Source organism: Lynx rufus, unplaced genomic scaffold (genome assembly GCF_022079265.1).
Source record: "Lynx rufus isolate CCGP_SWC_20201006 ecotype Redwood Valley unplaced genomic scaffold, mLynRuf1.p SCAF_9, whole genome shotgun sequence".
Lineage (NCBI taxonomy): Eukaryota > Metazoa > Chordata > Mammalia > Carnivora > Felidae > Lynx > Lynx rufus.
In genome coordinates this window covers 68421916-68446573 of record NW_025814897.1, presented here as the reverse complement: position 1 = coordinate 68446573, position 24658 = coordinate 68421916, and the positions used below count along the sequence as shown (strand labels likewise).

Genomic DNA, 24658 nt, shown 5'->3' with positions numbered 1-24658 from the left:
CTTTCATATGATTTGAGTTATATATAGACGCATATATAAATGATATAAAGGCAGATTTCACATTTATATATGTGAGTGTGCATATTTTCTAGCTCCTTTTTACTGAGGAGACCTAGAAGCAATGATATCCCTGCAACAATAAACACACCTAGTGCCCAGATGGTGATTTCTGAATACCATTCTCCACAAAAAGGATTAAGAGATCTTTGTAGAAATGACTGATCTTAGTGTCGGTGTTGGAAAGGTACAAGAGCTTGGAATATCCTTCCCTGGCAGAAAGTAAGAAGTACTCCAAGAACGGGGAGATATGTCAAAAGGACACAGGAGCCAGTTGAAAAGGTTCTCACTGGCCAAATGCAGAGTAATTTGAACATCAAAATAAATTATTCAATGTAAAAGTTAACATTAAAAAGACTGCTGCATAGAATAAGAAGTAATCAAATGACTAAAAATGTATACATAGCTAAGCTGAAAATTGAATAGTAAACATGTCCTTTTCCTGAATAATATTAAACTACTGATGATGGGCAGGAAATCATTAGAGAATGGCTAAAATTGACCTAGTACTCCTTAAGGATTCCTTAGAAAAAAATTTATTTTTAGAATTTATATCTCACTTTGTTCACTTAAAAGCTAAAATGTTAACTACAGAAGTTAACTGCCAGGAAGCTGAGTATCTAATGTAAGTTTTAAAAATTTTAATCATATTTTTTTAAGTCTAATCATGAACTTTTTATTCAGTGTATTTTTAATATTTAGTTTAGGAATAAATGAGTATGTAAACAAAAGAGAATTAAAGGTAAAGACATAATCATCAAATTTTATATGAATCAAGTTATAATTTTTTACCCATTTTTTCAACTTTTAAATTCTCAAGAATTAAATCATTCACTGTTTCCATTTTAATGTGGGTGGAAATTGAAGTTAAAGTTCATCATTCAAATATATCACATTTCTCATTCCCCTGTTTAGCCATCCTAAACAGTTAAGCCATTCTAACAAAACATCTCTATGAATCATTATAATCAGGAAGTGATACACACTGCATTTACTAACAAAAATACAAGACTTGCTTAGATCCAATTATCTTTAACTCCATTCCCACTAGCAACCCTCTACAACTTCCCCCAAATGGTTCAGTCTTTTTAACCCTAGCCTTTTCATCAGTGTGAAATTATACTCATAATATTTAATTTTAGGCTCAATTCTCAAAAGAAATTTCTTTCATATGTCTAGGATTTGTTTTTTTTTTAAATTGTATTTCCCAGGGCGTCTGGCTAACTCAGTGGAGTGTGTGATTTTTGATCTTGGGGTTGTGAATTCGAGCCCCACCCTGGGTGTAGAGATTGCTTAAAAATAAAAAAATAAATAAATAATATTTATTTACTTGTCAATATACGCAAAGAAAACAAATACGTCCAACAACTGAGGAGACTCGTCAGGAATACATAAATACTTCAGAAAATCATAAAGATTCGATACAAACATGAATAAAGAGCACAAGTATACAGGAAAAACACAGGCAAATTCATATGCAAGATCTGCTTAGCTAAGAAATGAAAACGGCTAATTTACATTCTTTACTACTGAAAACAAACCGCAAAAGAAAATCTAAGTCTTTTATGGAATTCAATAAACAAAATATATTTGGGAAATTAGATTCAGGAAAATAATTTCATAATACATTACAGAGCTTCTGCTGTTGGAAGCATAAAGTATGCTCTTTTAAAACTTTTAAATAGGGATGCTTGGGTGGCTCAGTCAGTTAAGTAAGTGTCCGACTCTTGGTTTCGACTCAGGTAATGATCTCACAGTCTGTGAGTTCAAGTCCTGCATCAGGCTCTGTGCTGACAGTGCAGAGCCTGCTTGGGATTTCCTGTCTACCTCTGTCTCTGCCCCTTCCCCACTCATGCTCTTTCTCCCTCAAAAATAAATAAACATCGAGAAAAAAAAAAAAAACCTTTAAGTTTCTAAAAAGTGATTTTGAAAGTTTTAAAATTTTCCAAACTGATTTTAAATTTTCAAACTTTTTTAGTACAAGGGCTTTAAGTATTTAAAGGAAGTTTGACAATAATCACTCTGCTTTACAACTGCTTTCTAAATTCAAATCTTCATATAGGTATTTTCGAAAAGACAACTTTGTACCTATTATAAAAGTTTAGTTCACATCATAAAAAATTGTAAGTACATTCTACTTTACTTCTGTTTAAACTAATTTGCATTATTAACAGGTGCTTATTCAATATATCAGAATATGGATTTTCTGAATTTAAAGCAATATTCAGTAAGATACAACATTGCCTGTCAATTTATCACATTTACTTCCAAATCATATAGCACAATCAAGTAATAAAGTATAATAGTATGACATAGATACCGTATGGTTTAAAAGTTTTGTAAAAATACCTATATTCATACCTACCTTTTGTACTCTAATATTAGGATCTCCCCTCCTTGCATTCTATTTCCTTCTAAAATACCCATAAAACAAGCTCCCAGAACTTCATAATATCATAAGAAAACTAAGTATATAAATATATAAAACTCTGGGGCATTTGGGTGGCTCAGTCGGTTAAGTGCCCAACTTTAGCTCAGGTCATGATCTCATAGTTTATGAGTTCGAGCCCAGCATTGGGCTCCCAGGCTAAGCGCTGACAGTGCAGAACTTACCTGGGATTCTCTCTCCATCTCTCTGCCTCTCCCCACTCTCTCTCTCAAAAATAAACTTTTTTTAAAAAAGTAAAAAATAAGTAAGTATATATCTAAAACTCTGAATTCTATATAACCTATTTTTTACTTGTAACAATTACATCAAACACTCATTCAGTTAGTAGAAAATTAACAATATGAAGTTTGAAAACTTTAAAAAGTTAAAAAAAAAAGTTTAGGGGCACCTGAGTGGCTCAGTGGGTTAAGCGTCTGACTCTGGATTTCAGCTCAGGTCCTGATCTCACAGTTCATGAGTTCTAGCCCCACACCAAGCTCTACGCTGATGATGCGGAGCCTGCTTGGGATTCTTTCTCTCCCAATCTTTCTACCCTTCCCCAGCTCAAGCTCACACTCTCTCTCACAATAAATGAACTTAAAAAAATACTTCTTAAAGTTTAAATCTAACTATGAGCAATATATTTTACTTGATGGTTAAGAAACCATCAACAGATGACTCATCACACATAACATAAAATTATAATATTTAAAGCTAGATGGACATTTAGATATCAGATTAAACTCCTTATTTTACAGATGAATAAAAGAAATTCTGGAACCTGAAGTGACTTGCTTGCCTTAAGGTCACATATGAACACAGATCTACTAAGAAACACAGGCTTTCTGGGGCGCCTGGGTGGCTCAGGCGGTTAAGCATCTGACTTTGGCTCAGGTCATGATACTGTGGTTCCTGAGTTCAAGCCTTCTGTTGGGCTCTGTGCTGACAGTTTGGAGCCTGGAGCCTGCTTGGGATTCTGTGATTCCCTCTCTCTCTGCCCCTCCCCTGCTCACACTCCGTCTCTCTCTCAAAAGTAAACATTAAAAACAACAACAACAACACAGGTTTTCTGATGACTTTATAATGTTAACATATTTGTGGCAAAAAAATTATAATGACATTATTTTTCCCCTCACTTCCATCTTAATACTCCTTCCACTTCTGCCTTATTCCTTTTAATAGTTGTTCTACTACTGGAAATGGGTAACCCACTAATAATATACTGTAGGTATCTAAACTTAGAAACTCAACAGACTACTCTCAGGAGAGGAAATAATATGCCCTTTACTATTCCTGTTATCTTTATTTTTGATTACAGCTAAGTTTTCTTGTAAGAGTAGGCTGTTGTTGACAAGCAGTGACTCAGCTTCTGATACAACTGACTTGTTTACAAGTCTTAAACGTTCTACTGCATTATTACTAAATCAAAGAAGCTTGTTTATACTATCTGTTACCATACTTTTATTTAAAAGCATTGATAATAATTTTAATGTAAAAATAGTACATGCCTATAATTCTCTGAACACGAAATTGTACAACTGAAACAAAAGGGTGAAGGTTACTTAAAACTATTAGAAGACTGTTTTTATTTCCTATTGGAGTAGCCTATAGTGCAAAGAGCAATGTACTGCAAAGGGCAAAAGATCAAGGCTAGAACCCTCAGGTCAAGGTGGCTACTTTTCTTTTAGCTGTATAATTGTATGCAAGTCATTTAGTTCTCACTTTCAGGGTCCACAAAAAGTTTTTCTGAGGATCAATAGAAAATATCTTGAAAATTACCCTACAGGTTATAATATAATAATATCACACAAAAGGTATTAAAATTTATATTATAATTTATAATATTTAAAATTTCAAAAGGTTATCTTTTTTGGGTAATATGAATTTCATCAGACAGGAAAAATCTACAAAGATTTTTTGTTTTCTGATTACATGGCCTTCTTACAAAAGTTAAAAACCTACTACTATAAAAGTAGTAAAAACAGGGGCACCTGGGTGGCTCAGTCGCTTAAGTGTCCGACTTCGGCTCAGGTCATGATCTCATGGTTCAGGGATTCAAGCCCCACAATGGGCTCTGTGCTGACAGCTCACAGCCTGGAGCCTGCTTTGGATTCTGTGTCTCCCTCTCTCTCTGCCCTGCCCCACTCACGCTTTCTCTCTCTCAAAAATAAATAAAAAACGTTAAAAAAAATTTTTATTAAATAAATAAAAGTAGTAAAAACACCTCCTACTTTATATAGACTCCTACCTCCTAGTTTATGTAGACTTATAGAGATAAATCTTATACCTTATCTGGTCCAACTCTCTCATTTAAAAGAAGATAAAAACGACCGAGAAAGGTTAAGAGACTAAGGCAAAGTCAAATCACTGAGTTTTCTGATTCCCCAACCGTTTCCTTTCATCAGACCAGGGACTATGTGAACTGGGTTATCAAATAGCCATGACCATTTAACGTAATTACCAGTTTTCCCTTTGTAAATCATAAACTCCTCATGAACAGGTACTCTTCTATCTTCTCTCTCTCCTATCAGTACCTAGCAAATGTAATAATTGCATAAAGTATATTTTCTTATCAGGCTTAATAAAAATCCTCAAGGACATGAAAAGATGCTATACATCATTAGTCATTACAGAAATGCAAATTAAACCACAAAGACATCACGACACACTTACTAGAATGTAGAATGGTTAAAAAAAAACAGAGCAAAAACTAAACAAACAACCCCCCCCCCCGGCCCCCTGAAACTGCCAAGTACCAACAAGGAAGGATGTAGAGCAACTAAGATGCTCATACATTGCTGATCCAAATGCAAAACAGTACAGCCATTTCAGGAAAGAGTTTGGCAGTGTCTTACAAGGTTAGATATGTACTTACCACCCAAAACACAGTACGCAACTATCTGTAGCAGCTTTATTCAGAATCACCAAAAACTAGAAACAACTCAAATGTCCATTAGATGGTGAATGGATGAACAACGGTTGCATTTGGCAATAAGGAAGACTACTGATACCTTAAACAACACGGATGACTCTGATAGTTTTATACTAGAGGAAAGAAGACTCCAAATGCTACATACTATATGAATTCTATTTATATGATATTCTAGAAAGGCAAAATATGAGGACAGAGAAGAGATCAGTGGTTGTAGGCCCTGAACATGTATGGGGGCAGTGGCAGGTGGAGGTGGGGACTGGGGCATGAGAACACTCTCCTAAGGTAATGGAGATATTCAATATCTAGACTGTAGTGGTGGCTATACAATCCTATCAGTTTGTCAAAAGTCACAAAGCTGTATACCATAAAGGGCATATTTTACTATATAAATTATACCTCAGTAAACCTGACTTTAAAAGAAAAGTTCGGTTTGGGGCGCCTGGGTGGCTCAGTTTGTTAAGCATCTGACTTCAGCTCAGGTCATGTTCTCACGGTTCATGAGTTCAATCCCCACATCGGGCTCTGCACTGCCAGTGTGAAGCCTGCTTGGGATTCTCTCTCTCTACCCCTCCCCTGTCTCTCAAAATAAATAAATAAACTTAAAGAAAAAAAAAAGTTTCATTCAAGTTCTTCCACTAGAGGAGACCTTGAGTAAGTTACTGAGCTTGTACGGCCTTTTTGTTTTTCTAATCTAAAAACAAAGGGGCTGTAATACCTAACTACTACATCCTTTCTATATTAAATCATATTACTGAATTGCAGAAACATTTTCTGTGTCTATTTCTTTCTGTGTCCATTCTGTGTCTGTATTTGTGCCATGTTAATGGTAAATAACGTAATGATAAATAAATATTACAAGACATGTATATTTAAAATGTCAAAATTAGGGGCGCCTGGGTGGCGCAGTCGGTTAGGCGTCCGACTTCAGCCAGGTCACGATCTCGCGGTCCGGGAGTTTGAGCCCCGCGTCAGGCTCTGGGCTGATGGCTCAGAGCCTGGAGCCTGTTTCTGATTCTGTGTCTCCCTCTCTCTCTGCTCCTCCCCCGTTCATGCTCTGTCTCTCTCTGTCCCAAAAATAAATAAACGCTGAAAAAAAAAAAAATTAAAAAAAAAAATGTCAAAATTAAAGCAGTAATATTTCTCAAATGTCTTTAATAAGAGACTTCATCACTGGGTATCTAATTTTTCACCAATTCTCTTTCATTACCACAAAGTACTATAAATAAACATAATGTAACAAATTACACAACTTGGTATAAACTCAAAATTAAAGGCAATAATATTAAAACACCTTATCATGATCTCATGATTTGTGAGATCGAGCCCCATGTTGGGCTCTTCACTGACAGCATGGAGGCTGCTTGGGATTCTCTTTCTCCCTCTCTCTCTCTCTCTGCCCCTCTCCCACACTCTCTCTTGCTCTCTCTCTCTCAAAATAAATAAATGAACTTAAAAAAAATTAAAACACGTAAACACATAAAAGGGTAGACATTTTATATCAATAAAATGGAATAAATGTATATAAATTCAGTTTATATTTAGTAAAGCAATACACACCTTTTAGGAGACGAGTCAAAAATTCTACTTTTTTTTTAATTTTTTTTTTTTAATGTTTATTTATTTTTGAGACAGAGAGAGACAGAGCATGAACAGGGGAGGGTCAGAGAGAGAGGGAGACACAGAATCTGAAACAGGCTCTGGGCTCCGGGCTGTCAGCACAGAGCCCGATGCAGGGCTCGAACCCACGGACCGCGAGATCATGACCTGGGCCAAAGCCGGACGCTCAACCGACTGAGCCACCCAGGCGCCCCCAAAAATTCTACTTTTTAATGCAACCCACAACCACGGCTATATCAAGAGCTCCTTGTGGTTAAGAATTGAAGTCTTAATTTTATTTGGAACATTGGGGATATCCTTGGGATGATTTCATTAATCCCCTAATTAAAAACATTCTTTGTGGTGTTCTCAGTTGTGCGGCTGCCAACATGACAGTCATCATGAGAGTCATTATTCTCCAACACCAGTGCTACCTCTATCTCCTGAGCTTCAGCCAATAGGAAGGGTGGTAAACACTGGAGTTCTCTATATCAGCATCTCTACCAAGCCTAATGCCTGCAAACAGATCAGTGCTAAAGCACTCAGGAAGCAACCAACTACAAAAGTCACTCACAAAAATGTGTCTTATGTGAAGAAACCACATTGTTATAAGCCCTGTACTGTCAGTGAAAATCAGAACACTGAACTTCTCACTTGCAAACTTCCCTTCTAGCATCGAGTGTGAGAAATTGCTTAGGACTTCAAAACAGATCTATACTGCCAGAGTGTAGCTCTCCTAGCACTTTCTGAAGGCAAATGAAACCTATCTATTTAGCATATTTGAAGACACCTACCTGTGGGTTATCCATATAAAAATATAACAATTATGCCAAAAGATATTCTGCCAGCACAACTCATATGCAGGAAATGCACTTAGGATGCATTATGATGGGAAATACTTCATTCTTAAAAAACAAAAAAGTACCTAATTAAGTAACTGCAAATGAAAAAACAAAAACAAGAGAATAAGGCATTAGCAAGTTCCTCCTCTTCCATTTTCATTTGTGTGTAGATTTTTCACACTAATGCAGGGACATAAAACATTCACACAAGTAAAAAATGTTTCAGTGAACGAGTTTCAGGAATTAAGCTTTCTAACAATTATAAACAAACCTGTTAACTTTTTCTGGGAAAAACTTTTTCCTGCCCCCTAATGTATACACAATAAAAAATCTAACCTCCTTATAAGCATACAGAGCCTTCAGCATTTTAAGACACAACCTTCCAGAACCATCTTCTCCTACTGAATCCCAGACAACCTATGCATGTACCCTAAACTTTTTCTCACTTCCTTAAAATATATTACAAACGTTTGTGTTTTAAACACTATTCCCTCTAACTAAATTAACTGGGCTAGCCTCTAGAACTAGGTCAGGTTCCTTATTTATCTTTGAATCTGACTCCTAGCAGCTACTAACTCAGTGCTTAACTGAATGAATGAATTGTGCATCAGGAGCTATTGAAAAAGGATATTTATGATTAAATAAAAATAGCTAAGTATCATTTGAAACAAGAAAGGTATTTACAGTCAGACTACAATGCTTTGATTATACTAGAAAATTTCACTTAAGTCATAAATGAGGTCCATGGTCTTCCTAAAGCTAAATCTATAATCTTAACAAAGGTACTGGATTCGCTATATACAGAAAGACTTAAATTCCAAACCTTTTCTTAATTATGTCACTTAATAGCCCTTAATTCCTCTCTACTGGGAAGCCACTGTATTTATTGAATACAAGCATGTTATGCTGATATTTGAAAGACTGCAAGTCTCATAGCAGTCAACTACACACGATCAAATCTAGAGCACAATCAATATACAACTGACAGCAACAGTCTCTTCCATCCATGTCAATTGGTACTACTCTAGAGTTACAGAAAATCAGAATTATGGAACACATAAAGTTCTTTCAGAAACAAACTATTATTTTCTTGTGATGTTTATTATTTATTTTGAAAGAGAGAGAGAAGGAGACTGAGAATTCCAAGCAGACTCCACACTGCAGGCACAGAGATCAAAGTGGGGCTCGAACTCACGAACCATAAGATCATGACCTGAGCCGAAATCAAGAGTCAACGCTTAAGCGACTGAACCACTCAGACGCCCCAGAAACAAACTACTCTTAACATGGATCCTGCTTTAAAATAACATTTCACACTAAATCTTACAAAGCACTAATTTGTTAATCCCATAAGGTATCCTGACAAATACCTATACATACTAAACTGATTTTTGTCAGAACCTCATTAGACTCAAAAATTTGTTTCTAGTATTTGTACTCTGTTACATGTTTCAGTTTTCAAAACACTAAGAATAGCAGTATATTCATACCAGCAATATTTCAGGATATAAAAGAACCTGTCAAATCAAACAATCATTTAGGATTTGTGCAAACACATAAAGATATTTAGGGGCACTTGGGTGGCTCAGTTGGTTGGGCGTCCGACTTCGGCCCAGGTCATGTTCTCGCAGTCTGTGAGTTCAAGCCCCGCGTCGGGCTCTGTGCTGACAGCTCAGAGCCTGGAGCCTGTTTCAGATTCTGTGTCTCCCTCTCTCTCTCTGACCCTCCCCCATTCATGCTCTGTCGCTCTCTGTCTCAAAAATAAATAAACGTTAAAAAAATCTTTAAAAAAAAAAAAAGCTATTTAGCTGACAGGTCATAATCAGAACTGTAACCATACTGACTAATACATTTAATAACTAAAATACAATTTCATTTCATCAGTAACTATTTATTGGACAACAATAAATGTGCTGGCCCCTAGAAAGAATATAGGATGCAAGCAATAACATAATGAAGGTATCAACAAAAATGATACCTACTGCACATTTATAGAGTGCTTATTATATGCAAGACATGTATTAACTCATTTCATGTTCCCAACAACCCTAGGAGGTAGTTACTAGTATCCTCATTTAACTAAGGTACCAAGAAGCTAAGTAACTTGCCCAAGGTCACAAAGCTTAGTATTTAAACCCGGGCACTCTGGCTGTCATCTCCTGACTTAGAAGAGTTTCTAATCTAATAAAGGTATTAACGCAGTAACATGTAACTTATAATAAGGGGGTATAATTTTCAAATGCCAAAAGATACAGTGCAATGGGTTTCAGGGTTAGGGAAATGCAATCTGGTTGAAAGAGGAGAATCAGGACAGTTTCTTGTAGGAAGTAAGAGGGGCTAGATTTTGCTGGTAGGATAAAATTTTAAAAGCATGTTTTTCAAAAAACATCAAAATTCAAGACATATATCTCAGTAATTTTCATAAAAACAGTAATCTCTCAACAGTGGGCTGTAGCAAGTTTTATGTAAATGAAAATATTCATATCCATGGCTACTTTATGTATGCATGGTTCAGTTTGGTCCTACTAAACAAAAGAATATAGTAGTAGTTATTGCTTCCACACCTAGAGATAAAGTAAACAGAAGTATGCAGTAAGACAGAAAGAAGACCTCTGTTTACTTACACTACACTTATATCCACCCCTTCTTCCACCATATAAATATCAAATAATGCTCAGGAGAAAGGTGTGCCCTTTAAGAATCCTGATGTGGAGGATTATGTCATTTTTGCTAATCATTTGCCATCACTGCCAATCACAATCATTTTGCCCCAGAGACTTTGTACAATGGAGAATGTTTGTACAAAATTAGATTTTAAGCTAACAGTATCTGGACAGAACACTTTAAAATCTGTGTAATAAACCACACACACACACACACACACACACACACACACACACACACACACACACAAATAGGGTGCCTGGATGGCTCAGTCAGTTAAGCATCTGATTCCAGCTCAGGTCATGATCTCATGGTTTGTGGTTCAAGCCCCACAACGGGCTCTGTGTTGACAGCTCAGAGCCTGGAGCCTGCTTTGGATTCTGTATCTCTCTCTGTCCCTCCTCCACTCACGCTCTCTTTCTCAAAATAAATAAATAAATAAACGTTAAAAAAATGAATCCGTTTTAAAAGTAGATGTCTTCTGGAACCTTACTTTATAATAGATATTTAAATATACAATTTAATACTATGTTTTTCACAACACCCTATTTTCAATACAATTTTTTCTTTCCAAGTTGGGCTACCATGGTACTCTAGTACCCCAGAAATGTACTGGCTCTCTCCCTTCCATTTCAGCAAAAAATTGTGGTACCTCAACACTAAGATGCAAAAAGTTTATGTGACTAATCAAAAGAAATGGAAAATAAAAAAGAGGAAACCCTAAAAAAGTACTTAAATAGTAGTTTTCATGTAAAATCCAAGTTCACCCATTTAAAACTCCCTAGGAACCAGATGATAAAAAAGTACTTCATACTATGCACTCAGGGCAGGGCACAGAACTGACACATGAAAGCAAACAACTCATCTAGGAACAGCAACTAATACAGTCAAATGTGGCTAAAACAAAACTGGCCTGAGCAGAAGACAAAAACATTAAGTTAGGAATTTAAAGAGGATGGACTGATTAAAGAGGTTAAAGAGGATACACTGATTACATGTAAGCATTTAGCTCTGCAGCTTCTCAAGATATTGCTAAAATAAGAGTAAAGAAATATTTTGGAGAGCCTAAACCTGTAAGAAACCAGAAACATGGTTTTAGAAACCAGAAAGCAGATCAAATGGTAATGACTCTACATCTGAAGAGGCTGAATTCTACATTAGCTTAGAAGAAAACCAGACACCTGGTTTATATCAGATTTACATTTATACCAAAAGACCTCCTATACTCCCAGAAGTGATGTTTCCAGGGTTGAGGCAGAGAAAATATACCACGGGCTGAAGCATAATGTGGTGCCAGAAAGTAAGTTAAGTGCTCAAAAAGCAAGGATGAACACACCAATGCCAACCAGAAAGAGCTTCCCTGGCCAAGACTGGAACAGCTTAAAAAACAAAGCAAATAAAATAGTACTGGGTTATAACTGAAAGAATACAATAAATACCCAGAAGTCTATATCGATATAAACATATAAGTAGATATATGGAGAATAGGGATAACTCTTCTTCACAGAATTCCAATGAATAAACACAGAAATAATGAGGAAAATAGAAAATTGCTATTAGAATGCACCAGTAATAAGACAAGATCCATACATGGATGCTAAAAATTAGTAGGCAGAATAAGTTTAAAAAGAAACAAGATAACTGCATACTCTCCAATATTTAATAATTACTAAAGAGGAAAATAGTAACTTTACAAGTGGAGAAACCCAGCAGACACCATACCCAAGAGATCAAGGTTAACGCATCACTAGCAGTACATCATATTCCCCAAGACCTCCCATATGATGTACTGAGGACACATCACATCTGTAATATCCCTCTCTTTAATTCCTAACCTCATGAGAGAGGTCATAAATCATGAGAAAATGTCAGACAAACCCAAATTAAGGGACATTATACAAAATAACTGTTCAAAAGTGTCAAGGTCAATGAAAGAAGGAAAAGGTGAGGATCGTCGCAGATAAAAGGAAACTAAGGAGACAAGACAACAGAATGCAGCATAGGATCAAGAATTTGGATCTTGGAACAAAAAAAGCCCATTAGTGGAAAAACTAGTTAAATCTGGTTAATTTCTTACTTTTGATAAGTGTTCATAGTTACATAAGATGTTAACATGAAGAGAAGCTCGGTGAAACGTATATGAGAATTCTCCAATCTTTTTCCAACTTTTCTACAAAAAAACTTTAAAGGAAAATGGGAGGGGGGAAAAAAAAACCTAAAAGGCACAGAAGCTGGCATTTTCAGACACCGTGGGAATAAGGGTGGGGTCCAAACTAGAAGAACAGATTGAAATTTAAGAGGCAGTGAGAACCCCCAGGCCCCTTTTACTCCTTGACCCTCCCTGGCAAAAGGCCAAATGACCTCGGAGAGCATGAAACAGGGTGTCTCTGCACTAGAGGACGCCAGGCTCAAATGAATGTGAGGAATACCATACTGAAACCTGGAGAACAAATGAAAATGTATTTACATTCTTTTACATTCTTAATGATTTTCCTACTCAACTCCCAAGCTTGTCCTCTCCCGGCATAAGATCAGAAACCTTTTCTGGGAAATCAGTCCAGCACAAGATAGAAGATGTGTCATTGGTAATCTGCAAGGAAGTTATTCAACTATATCCCTCTACAGGGAAAATCATAATCACCCACTTGTAGGGCTTCTAAGCTTTTTAAGGCACCTCTTTTAAGAGCTGACTTGGAAGGATCACCAGCCATCTCATATGAAAGACAAAGCCCAAGCAAATAAACACAAAAAGGAAATCTGGAGGAAAGGGGGAATACGCAGAGAGGAAAACTATACTAATTTCCCAACAGGGATAAGAGAAGCATTGCATCCACAAATCAGAAACGGAATATTTAAAATTTTTTCAGGAAAAATAAAAAGAGTGCTTGGAAATTATAAATATGATGGCAGAAATAAAACCTCAGTAGAAGAACTGTAAGATAAAAGTTGAGAAAAATTTCCCAGAAAGCAAGGGGAAAAGAAATGTAAAATAGATGAACACAGACAAGAAAATTAGAGAAAGCAGTCAGTAGACCCAACGACTAAACAACAGGAACTCAAGAGAGAACAAAGAAAACCAATGAGGAAATGAAAAAAAAACATTTAAGGAAATTTCCCAGAACTGATGAAATATATTTCTGAACGAATAAGACTACCCTGAACTCAATAGAAATGGATTATAAAAGACCTATACCTATTCCCGCACATAATACAGGAATTTCAGAATTGTAGGCCAAAAGATTCTCTAAGCTTCCAGAAAGGAAAAAAAAAGTTTCAAAATAGTGGGAAAGAATCTCCTAAGCATCTGATGCCTCAACAGCAACACTGAAAAAAAGAAAACAGCAGAGCAATGTTTGCAAAATTCTGAGAGAAAATTTTTTTCTAACCAAGAATTCTCTGTCCAGCCAAACTCTATAAAGCAAGAGAAAAGAAACATTTTCAGGCATGTGAGGTCTGGGAAAAATTGTATCTCATCCAGAGACCACTACTGAAAGTGGTCCTCCAAAATGAGAAAACAAGCAAAGAAAGAAGACATCAGATACAGAACGAGGAGACCCAATACAACAGAGACCTGAGGGGGTCTACTAAGATGACAGTAAAGGCGGGGCGCCTGGGTGGCGCAGTCGGTTAAGCGTCCGACTTCAGCCAGGTCACGATCTCGCGGTCCGTGGGTTCGAGCCCCGCGTCGGGCTCTGGGCTGATGGCTCGGAGCCTGGAGCCTGTTTCCGATTCTGTGTCTCCCTCTCTCTCTGCCCCTCCCCCGTTCATGCTCTGTCTCTCTCTGTCCCAAAAATAAATAAAAAACGTTGAAAAAAAAATTTTTAAAAAAAAAAAAGATGACAGTAAAGGCAAATCTAAGACAACAGCTGCAATTCAAAAAAATGTAAATAAAAAATTAGTAGGTTTGAACAAAATAAGACGAGATTTACACATTTGAGAGAGAGTTTGGACTAAATCACAGTTTCTCAACAGTGTCACTAGGGACACTTTGAGCCACATAATTCTTTGTTGAGGATGTCCTGTGCAGTATAGGATGATGTTTGGCAGGACAGCTGGCTTCCACTACTAGATATCAGTAGCACACTCCCTGCCCTCCTTCCACCCACCCAACACCGCCAAATGTCCACTAGGTTGTCCCCTGTTGAGAACCCCTTGGCTAAATGAAGTACACAGAAAACTAAACAAAAGCCAATTTAAAACAAAAACAAAAACCATTAACTCAGGGAAAACAAGATGTACTAGAAAGGAAAATAATCACAGCAAACTACAGGGCTCAACTATGAATAGCTTATAGTCACACTGAGTACTGATGTAACCAAAGTACTTGCAATATGACAATACCGGGAAGATTAAGCAGGATTGAGAAGTGTGTCTCTGAGTGGCTGGGGAGAGCAGTAAACCGTATCTTCCACTGTAAGAAGTCAGTAGATAATGCCTTAAACTGAAAAACCAAGAAGGAACACTACTAGCATGCTATTTTGAGATATGGAGATAAACATCAAAAAAATGAGTTGAAAGTGGTTGTCTTTGAAGAGCCTGAAATAAAAGGGAAGGAGAATTTGCAAACGACTATGTTTTGTCAATAATCTTGCAGAACTATTAAACTCTTTTAAATGTGTGCATGTATAACTTTGATAAAAATTAAACTTAAAAAAAATCAACTGAAGCTGGATTATGAAGTACTTTCACTGGTGAAGGCTGTGCGTGCAGACTTAGAACCAAACAGCTTTATAAGTTTGAGCAAGGTCCTCAACCTCTTTAAACCTTACCTTCTTCATCTATAAGATAATGAAAAATAATAGCTGTCTTAGAGGGCTCTTACAGGAATTAAATAAGATAACATATGTAAACTGTTTAGCATAGTGTCTGGCACACAGTGTTTATAAACAATACCTATTATTCACTTGGCAATCAGAGGGTAGTAACTATAAACTTTCAAAGTAAGTAAATCATAAATTCACCTGTTTTAGAAACTAACTGACGTTGTGGAGAGGACAGCTTAGGAAAGAGAACAGCCTACAGGTCAAAAAAACAAAACAAAACAAAACAAAACACCACTTAGCAGGAATACATTTGAATGAGAAAACAGAGGCAGAGCCACAAAGTGAAAAGTAAGGATACAAGTGATGAACTAATTTAAATATAAGAAAAAGGAAAAAGGAGGAGTCAAAAAAAAATCTCCCAACTTAAGCAAATCAATAGATGCTGACAACACTAACTGAACAGAACAGGAAAGAAAAGTGTTGAGAGGAGAACATGACGAGAGAAAAGATCTTGATATTACCTACATTCAATTTGTGGGTCTTAAGAGTACAACCAACTAGAGATATCGAGTATGCAGGTGGAAATCTGAATCTAGAAGAAGAGAGGTCAGGACTGGAGACGGAAATGGGTATATTACAATGAAACGCTGAAGCCACGCAAGTGGATCAGATTACTCTGTGGCAAATACACAGAGCAAGAAGAGAGGGAAAAGATAAAAATCAGCATAAAAAACAATATAATACCAAAAATTACCTCAAAAACTACAATTAGTTCATTTAAATTTCTTTTTTTTAGTACTGTACATGCCCATTGTTGAACTATGTAAAGAAAATCTAAATATAGCTCAATGATCCAGATATCCAAGAACAATAATTATTATTTTAGAGTATTCCTTCTAATCTTTAAGTGCACATAACCCTAAATTGTCCATTCTTTCCCTGACAAATTTGGAATCATACACAACTGCATTCAGTTTTTTTGCTTTATTAAGTGGACATTTCCCCAATGGTGTCTGAAATACTAATGATTTTTATTAAACACTCCAATATATGTAAACCACGGTTGTTACTTGACATAACTACCAAACTGCCTTTTACTGGTAAAGGAAAATCAATACTCCAAATATTTTTTTTAAAGGCTAATTTTTAAAGAACGGCCAAAACCAAGAAAGATCATCGCAGCATATTTCCTCAAGTAATTAGGAAACATAAAATTAAAAGAATATTCATTTGACATTGACCGTAGTAAATACTGATGGATTTTATTAAATACCAGATAATAGAGGGGTGATTGGGTGGCTCAGCCAGTTAAGCATCCAACTCTTCGTTTCGGCTCAAGTCATGATCTCACGGTTCGTGAGTTTGAGTCCAGCATTGGCTTCTGTGCTGACAGAGCAGAGCCTGTTTGGGATTCTCTCTCTCTCTCCCTCTCTTTCCCTCTCTCTCTTCTCCTCCTGTGTGCTCCCTCTCTCTCAAAAATAAATAAATGAATAAAAGAAAAACAGGTAACAAATAAAAAATAAGTTGTTTTAATGTTTTGGGAGTTCTCAAGGAGCCTGGGTGGGTGGCTCAGCTGGTTAAGCATCTGACTTCGGCTCAGGTCACGATCCCACTGCTCGTGGGTTCAAGCCCTGCGTCCAACTCTGTGCTAACAGCTCTCAGCTCACAGCTTAGAGCCTGGAGCATGCTTCAGATTCTGTCTCAGTCTCTCTGTCCCTTCCCAGCTCAAGCGCTCGCTCTCTCTCTCTCTCTCTCTCTAATATAAACAAAAACGTTAAAAAAAATAATGTTTTGAGAGTTGTCAATATCAACGGTCTTCATATAAGACCTCATATGTGAGGTCACTGTGAAGTTCAAATGAGGTAATATATACAAAGCACATATAACAGCATCTGACATACAATAAATGTTCCATAAATATTAGTTATTACTATCGCTACCATTAGTTCCATATAGAAGCAGTAGTTACTGCATGGAAAAGAGAAAGAAATGCACTGAGATATGAAACTAAATACTCTTTTGTCTTTTCTTCCACTTTTCCATCTTCTCTACATTTATACACTCTGGACATCACTTTAAGTACTATGGTTAAACCATTAGTAAATATGTACCTTATCCTTAATTACACATAAGACACTTGAGGGAAAAATGAATCTCTCCTATTTCCTCTATACATTCCTTACATGTCACAGTACAGTAATATGCACAGTGAGGACTCAATAAATATTAGTGTCACAAATCCTTATAAAGAAGGAGAATAATAAAAGCAACAAAGCAATAAATAAAAATTGGGATAATAGTAAAAGCAAGAGATCTGAAAGCCAATATTAATACAATTCAAAGAGATAGAATAGAATGAAAAAGTGAGGTGAAAAGCTTTACTGTTAACCACAATGAACAGATCACACTCTCTTTGCTCTTCTCTAGGTACAATAATTTAGGAGGGATACTAAAAACACTGGACTGTGTCTAAAAGAGAGCAACTGAGAAAAAGTTAAAGAACTGAGGACGCTCAGATTGTAGAAAAGAGGACTGACTTCCTACTCCCCTCTCACATCTTCAACAATGAGAAAAAGCTATCCTATGGGAAATGATTTAGGATTTCTCTGTTGTCCAAAGGCAATCATCAAAAAATGGCAGGTATAGAAGTCTAGACTTCTCTCAGCTCAAAAACTTAAAATAACATCTTTTCTAAGGCAAAGATGTTATCAGAGATTAGTCATGAAAATGTTCAAGCAAAGGTTGGAAAACAGCTTGCCAACGGTGCTGTGGAAAACATCCAAGTAGGGGATAATTCGTTAGAATTCTAGGTTTCTTTACAACGCTGTCACCACATCAATGAATATTACTGAATATATGTTCCAGAAAGGATACTGTCCTAGACCTATAATGTATACAAAAACAGAAAACTGAGAAACACACACAAAGATCTCTGCTGCCAAGGAATTCATAAAAAATAATATAAAAATGTGGGGGCACCTGGGTGGCTCAGTCGCTTAAGTGTCCGACTTCGGCTCAGGTCAGGATCTCATGGTTTGTGAGTTTGAGCCCCACATCGGGCTCTGTGCCAACAGCTCAGAGCCTGGAGCCTGCTTCAGATCCTGTGCCTCCTTCTCTCTCTACCCCTCCCCTGCTCGCACTCTGTCTCTCTCTCTCTCAAAAATAAACAAACATTAAAAAACAATAATATAAAAATGTATATTACAATTTGAGACTATAATAAATGTCACCAAGCACTATTCATTAGTTGCCAAATGAATTCCAGTCTTATGTAAAGGTCTCCTAAGAAGGAGAAATCCCTAAGGTTAAAATGGTCATAAAAAGATTTTTACAATAAATGAGCTATGGGGTGTTTAAGGAAAAATGTATACAAAGAGTCTGAACAAAGAAGTAGCAAAGAGGTGATAGTACAAATAGAAGTAAAAAGCAAGTTACAGAGAAACCCGTTTGGCTGCATTAAAAACTTGTTTCATGGGAGAAGAGATAAGCTGAAAAGGAAGGTTGTGGCCAGAATCAACTGTACTAGGCCTTGAATACAAAGCTAAGTAGTTTCAAATTTATCCTGTAGACAGCATCTATAGTAACTACTCAACTCTCCTATTGCCACAGACAACAGTAAATAAATGGCATGGCTGTGTTCCAGTAAAATTTTATTTATAAATACTAAATGTGAATTTCATATATTTTCATGTGGCACAAATTATTCTATTTATTTTTTTACAATAACAGCCATACAAAAACGGGCTACGAGCTGGATTTGACCCACAGGGTTTACCAATACCTGTACTACACTAAGCTGCCTTCTTTGGAGTGGTCTACGATACATTTGTCCTGGAGCTTCAGGGATGAGAATAATATATTATTCATTCAACAACTACACACATGCATGAATGCACACACCCAACCAAGATCTAAATCTAGTAGAGGTAAGAGGTTCCCCATACAAAGGTCCTAAAGACAAAACGAAACAAACAAAAACAGAATCCTCTAGATTGTTGATAATAAGCCATTAGAACCAAAGCAAGTTTTTTTTTTAATTCTACAATTTATTTTCACATAGCAAATTTATTTAGTTACACACTACTCTTCCAGACCCTCCACGTTACACGGAGGGATCTATAAATTAGAATATAATCAAGGAACAGTGCAGGGATGTGAGTTCCAGTCCTCACCCTCTAATTTACTCATGTGATCCTAAACAAGTCACTTTCAATCCTCTGGCCCTATGTCCTCATCTCTAAAGTAAAGGGATGTAAGTTACTAGATGATCACTATACTCTCCCTCAGCGTTAGCACTGTATAATTCTATTCCTACTACAAAGACCAGACAGGAGATGACAAAGACAGAAGTGATAATTAAGGACACAGAAAAGGCATTGACTAAATGAGCAGGCAGATAAGACAAACAGATAGGAAAAAAAACAAAAAAGTACAATATCACCAAAAGCAAATGCAACAGAACACCCAAGGAAGAAAAGCAAGTAAGAAGAATTCAGAAAGAGTATGGCTATCAAAAAAGAACTAGGTAGCTAGCTAGCTTAAAAAGGCAAGAACTTCAAGTGACAGTCTTAAGATGTGAGACTACTGTGCATGCTTCCAGGAATCATGAGAAGAGCCAGGGAAAAAGAACAGCCTGAAGATGAATCTAGATGATGGGGGGTTGAGGGGGGAAGGCATATGTTCCAAAAAATATAGAAGAAGAAAAAACTGGGATGTGCTTGAAGCCTTAGGTAAAGGAGTTAGTCTTAAAGGAGAGGAAATTAAAATCCAAACTTTGGTAAAAGCAGCATTATAGTATCAGCTTTTACACAACAGATATTTTTCTGCGAAGTTATATATCCACAACGTGTTTTTTATACACCAATCAGGGAAATCTGATGTTGCATTTTCTTAACGTTTCACCTATATTTTTCTAATGGTCAAAAAATTAAGAAAGGACTAACTTTGGTTTTTGTAAGAATGAAAACCAGCAGTATGTACCTCTAAAAGAAAATGCATGTTGTATCTTTCTTATAGCAACTATTACTTCGATCCTTGCATAAGAGTTACTTAGGTAATAAGGTACCTCTCCCCTAAATGAAGCTCAAGGAACATTACCAGTGTTCTCTTTCTTAGTAGCTTTGAAAGCTCCCAAGGCAAGAATTCTGATTAATTTATCTGCTTAGCCACTTTGCACAGAGTTTGTGATGTTCGATGAATAAATACTGACACATGATACCGGAGTTTTTAAAAAACTGTGCTTGCAAAACAATATCATCTGACAAAGTTAGAAAAATATTTTTATCATAAATAACTCTAATATCACTTTTGCAGTGTCAGAGCTTGCTTAAGTAACAACCAATTGCTACAAAGCAACTAAAAAAGCAAAACTAAGAATTTTTAAGGAACATCACTTACAAATACCAAGATTCTACACAGCTCATTTCAAAAAGACACTGCCTCTATTTAAGGTATATGAGAATAAAAATCCAAAGCATTAGCCTGATGATTAACCAGTTAAAAATACACATTTGGATACGCTGAAGATATTTATAAAGCCAACAGAGATACTATTAATATGTTGAAATTCACTGGCCAGTGCTGGATTCTACCATTAACCTTCTACTACTATTCAAGAGAAGCCAAGATGTCAAGGCTTCTCATATCACTTGCTTTTAAGAATTCAAGAAGTCACCCAAACTAGCATACACAACCCAACTACAAAAAGTAGTTCAGCTCTCCATATGGTAATGTTCGGTTACCTCTTACCTTTACATGAAAGTCACATTAACTTTTTCAACGATCTTCGATAGGCCCCATTTAGGCAGGCCAACAGTATTTACCAAGTAACAGGAGTTCAAAAAAGTCCTAACAGTTAACTCTGTCCTCCCACAGATCTCAAGTTGGGTGTAGATTTCACAAGCCCTGAAAGCTACACACTGCCACTGTCAAAACCAGAAGAAGCACCGTCACCCTGTCGTGCCCATTACCAACTGTTACAGAATTTTGTCTTCAAAATTACGTTGGCTCAACATGTTAAATAAGTACTTAAAAGGCCACTTTCTCCCCCAAAGCTGGACCTGATCCCTTCCACTCCGCTCCTTTATTTGTCCAGCCCGACAAACGCGAGAAAGGAGGTCTCGACTCCCCAGGCCCCTTAGCTCCAGTCAGGTCTCCCAACTGCTCACCGCACCCACCGTACAGCCCCCACCACACACCTCCTCCTTCCCTCACAGCCAGGCCCGCACAAGAGCTGGGCCCGCAGCCGACCCCTCGCCCGGGCCTGCTCTGCCTCGAGCGGACGCAGGCCTCGGGCCTAGCCTCCTCCGCTGGCCCCTCACCTCTTTCGGGACCAGTTGGTTCTCCTCGCCGGGCACCATGGCTCAGACTCCGGCCGCTCCTCTCTGCCCGGCCGGGGGAGGGGGCAGGGTGGTGGCGGCTTTCTAACTCAGGAGAGAATGGCAGCGGCAGTCATCCTCTCCACCGTCTGCGTTCCGGCAACCGCGGAGGCCTCAGACTGGGCCTCAGACACCAGCGCGCAGACACCGACCCACGGCTGCTCCGCCGCTGCCGCCGCAGCCGCCGCCGCCGCCGTCGCCTTCGTCGTCGGCCCCTCCCCCAGCCCGCTGCAATCAATGGAAAAATGGCGGCGGCCGCTCTCGCGAGAATTCGGACCGTCGGGCTCCCAGTCCCGCGCCAGGCGCCCAAGGTGCCGAGGCAGCTGTCGTTCGCGTCTAATTACCTCAGCTCTTACTCAGCCCCGGGATGTACAAAAGTGGTTCAGCGGCCCTGCAAACGCCTTTCGTGGGAGGGATTCTGGACCGTCCATCTCGGGACTCCCCCTGCCGGCAGGGAGAGGGCCAGGCCTCAGAATACTCCATGCCTTCTGGGGCTCTTCGAACCCGCTGCCCACCAGGGAAAGAGTCGAGCCGAAAACTCCTTCTCTGACCCTACCACCCCCCCCAATACGGCTCTCCCTTCCCGTTAGAAAAGCGGCTGAACTTCAGCCCCTCTTCACATAGCCCTGGCCTCTTTCTGGAAGAGAAGGCGTCACGGGCGGTCTCTCGGCCTCCGCCCTCAGACGCGGCCCCAGCCTGAAGGAACTGCGTTTTCTTTTTCGCCTCTCCCTACCCTCTTGATGGCACCGGCTCGAGGGACCTCAAGGCCATTTCCTGCGAGGGGAGGCAGCAGCCCTCGTCTCAGAGAAACGGTGTCACTCTCCACGCACCTCCCCCGCCAAACACACACACACACACACCCTCCATTAGAGCGGCACTCTCCTGCCCCCTTTATGGGAACTTCCTTCTCCCGACAGGTTCAAGTCTAGGACTGAGATCGCTTCTGCGAGTAGGGCTGCGGTTTGAACACACCATCTTCTTTAAGAATGTTTTCAGAGTACTTAAATCTCCTCTGTCAGCATTGTGCTCTGTTTTATACTAAACAAATTAGGCAGTAGATATTTTTCCAAATCTCACTCATGAAACCTTACTTTATGAAGACTCATCAAGGGGTCCCTCGTGAAGACTTCGGTGGGTACAGAGATTTTACACCGTGCTGAGATAATATAATCCTGCCATATGCCTAACACCCACAGCGTTAACTACCTGAACTTGTGCTCTCCAAACTTTTATTTTTAATTTTTTAATGTTTATTTATTTTTGAGTTTATTTATTTATTTATTTATTTATTTATTTATTTATTTATTGAGTGTGAGGGGCGGTGGGCAGAGAGAAAAGGAGACAGAATAGGAAGCAGATTCCAGTCTCTGAGCTGTCAGCGCAGGGCGCAGATGTGGGGCTTGAACTCACGAACTGTGGGATCATGACCTGAGCTGAAATCAGGGGCTTAATAGATTGAGCCACCCAGGGGCCCCTCTCTAAACGTTTTTTGATTGCATTCCCCTATTAGCAAAAAAAAAAAAAAAAAAGTGTGTGTAAGTCTGTATACTTGTGTAAGTCATATACACATCCTGCTATATGTGACATAAAACGTTTTTTTTTGTTTTTTTTTTAATTTTTTTTTCAACGTTTTTATTTATTTTTGGGACAGAGAGAGACAGAGCATGAACGGGGGTGGGGCAGAGAGAGAGGGAGACACAGAATCGGAAACAGGCTCCAGGCTCCGAGCCATCAGCCCAGAGCCTGACGCGGGGCTCGAACTCACGGACCGCGAGATCGTGACCTGGCTGAAGTCGGACGCTTAACCGACTGCGCCACCCAGGCGCCCCCATAAAACGTTTTTAATATGTAAAAAGGATAAGATAAAAATAAACATTTAAAGGTAACTGTAAGAGTTATTTTTTATATTAATGGTAGAAAGAATTCTTGTTACTCTCACTAAATATATTTAGTGAAAGCAATATGATTGACTGGGTTTCAATGGTTTTTAAAATCTTTAATACCTTCTGAAGCAGTTATTAAATTGTCTGATTCAACGTTCAGGCTATTTCTGTACCTCATTTTAATGGCTGTCATAAGCTGGAAAAGATAACTCACAAAGATATGTAAATCTTAATGGAAGAAGTACATCTTTGGCTGTTCTTACTAATGCAAGTATCCATTTTTATCACTTCCATCCACCAATCATGAAAAGTTTTTATTGAAATTCAACTAACTTTCTATCTTTCCTGATGTCAGCCAGAAAATGTTGCATTTTAAATTGTTAACAAATGGGTTCAGAACTCTTTGGAATTCATTGCTTGGAAGAGTTTTCAATAGCTTAGAGAATTCTGCCTTCAAGTTTTAATGTACATGTGTAAGATTTTTTTTAGGGTACTGACCTTGTCTTTATTTAAAATTTTGAGGGGCGCCTGGGTGGCGCAGTCGGTTAAGCGTCCAACTTCAGCCAGGTCACGATCTCGCGGTCGTGAGTTCGAGCCCCGCGTCAGGCTCTGGGCTGATGGCTCAGAGCCTGGAGCCTGTTTCCGATTCTGTGTCTCCCTCTCTCTCTGCCCCTCCCCCGTTCATGCTCTGTCTCTCTCTGTCCCCAAAAATAAATAAACGTTGAAAAAAAAAATTTTTTTTATAAAATAAAATTTTGATATTTTGTTCATCATAGATGTTTGCATTAATTTTGAATTTTTAGGGGGCATCTAGTCAGTTAAACGCTCAACTCTTGATTTTGGCTCAGGTCATGATCACGTGGTTCATGAGATCTGTGCTGTTAGCACAGAGCCTGCTTGCGATTCTCTCTCTCCGCCTCTGCCCCCCACTCCAAAAATAAGTAAATTAAAAAAAAAAAATGTTGTAGTAAGATACTATTTATCTTGATTACTGAAGTTGTGGCTGTCCTCTTAAGTTTTGCACCGGAGGGGAATGCCTCACCTCACTTACCATTGTCTCAGCCTTAGGTAGCACACAAACCATTTGTACATTAAACTCCTGTAATAGAAATA

At 38.1% G+C, this 24658-nt stretch overlaps 1 protein-coding gene across 3 annotated transcripts in view; it reads right to left on the bottom strand.

Annotated features, from left to right (window-relative positions):
• The window catches only part of USP47 (ubiquitin specific peptidase 47), a 108515-nt gene extending 86775 nt beyond the window's left edge, over positions 1–21740 (bottom strand). For all 3 annotated transcript variants that reach the window (XM_047070894.1, XM_047070896.1, XM_047070895.1), the window contains exon 1: positions 21606–21740. In XM_047070894.1, the coding sequence (XP_046926850.1) occupies positions 21606–21644 (39 nt within the window). In that variant the 5' untranslated portion in view covers positions 21645–21740. The remainder of the gene's footprint in view (positions 1–21605) is intronic.
• Positions 21741–24658: the final 2918 nt, after the last annotated feature.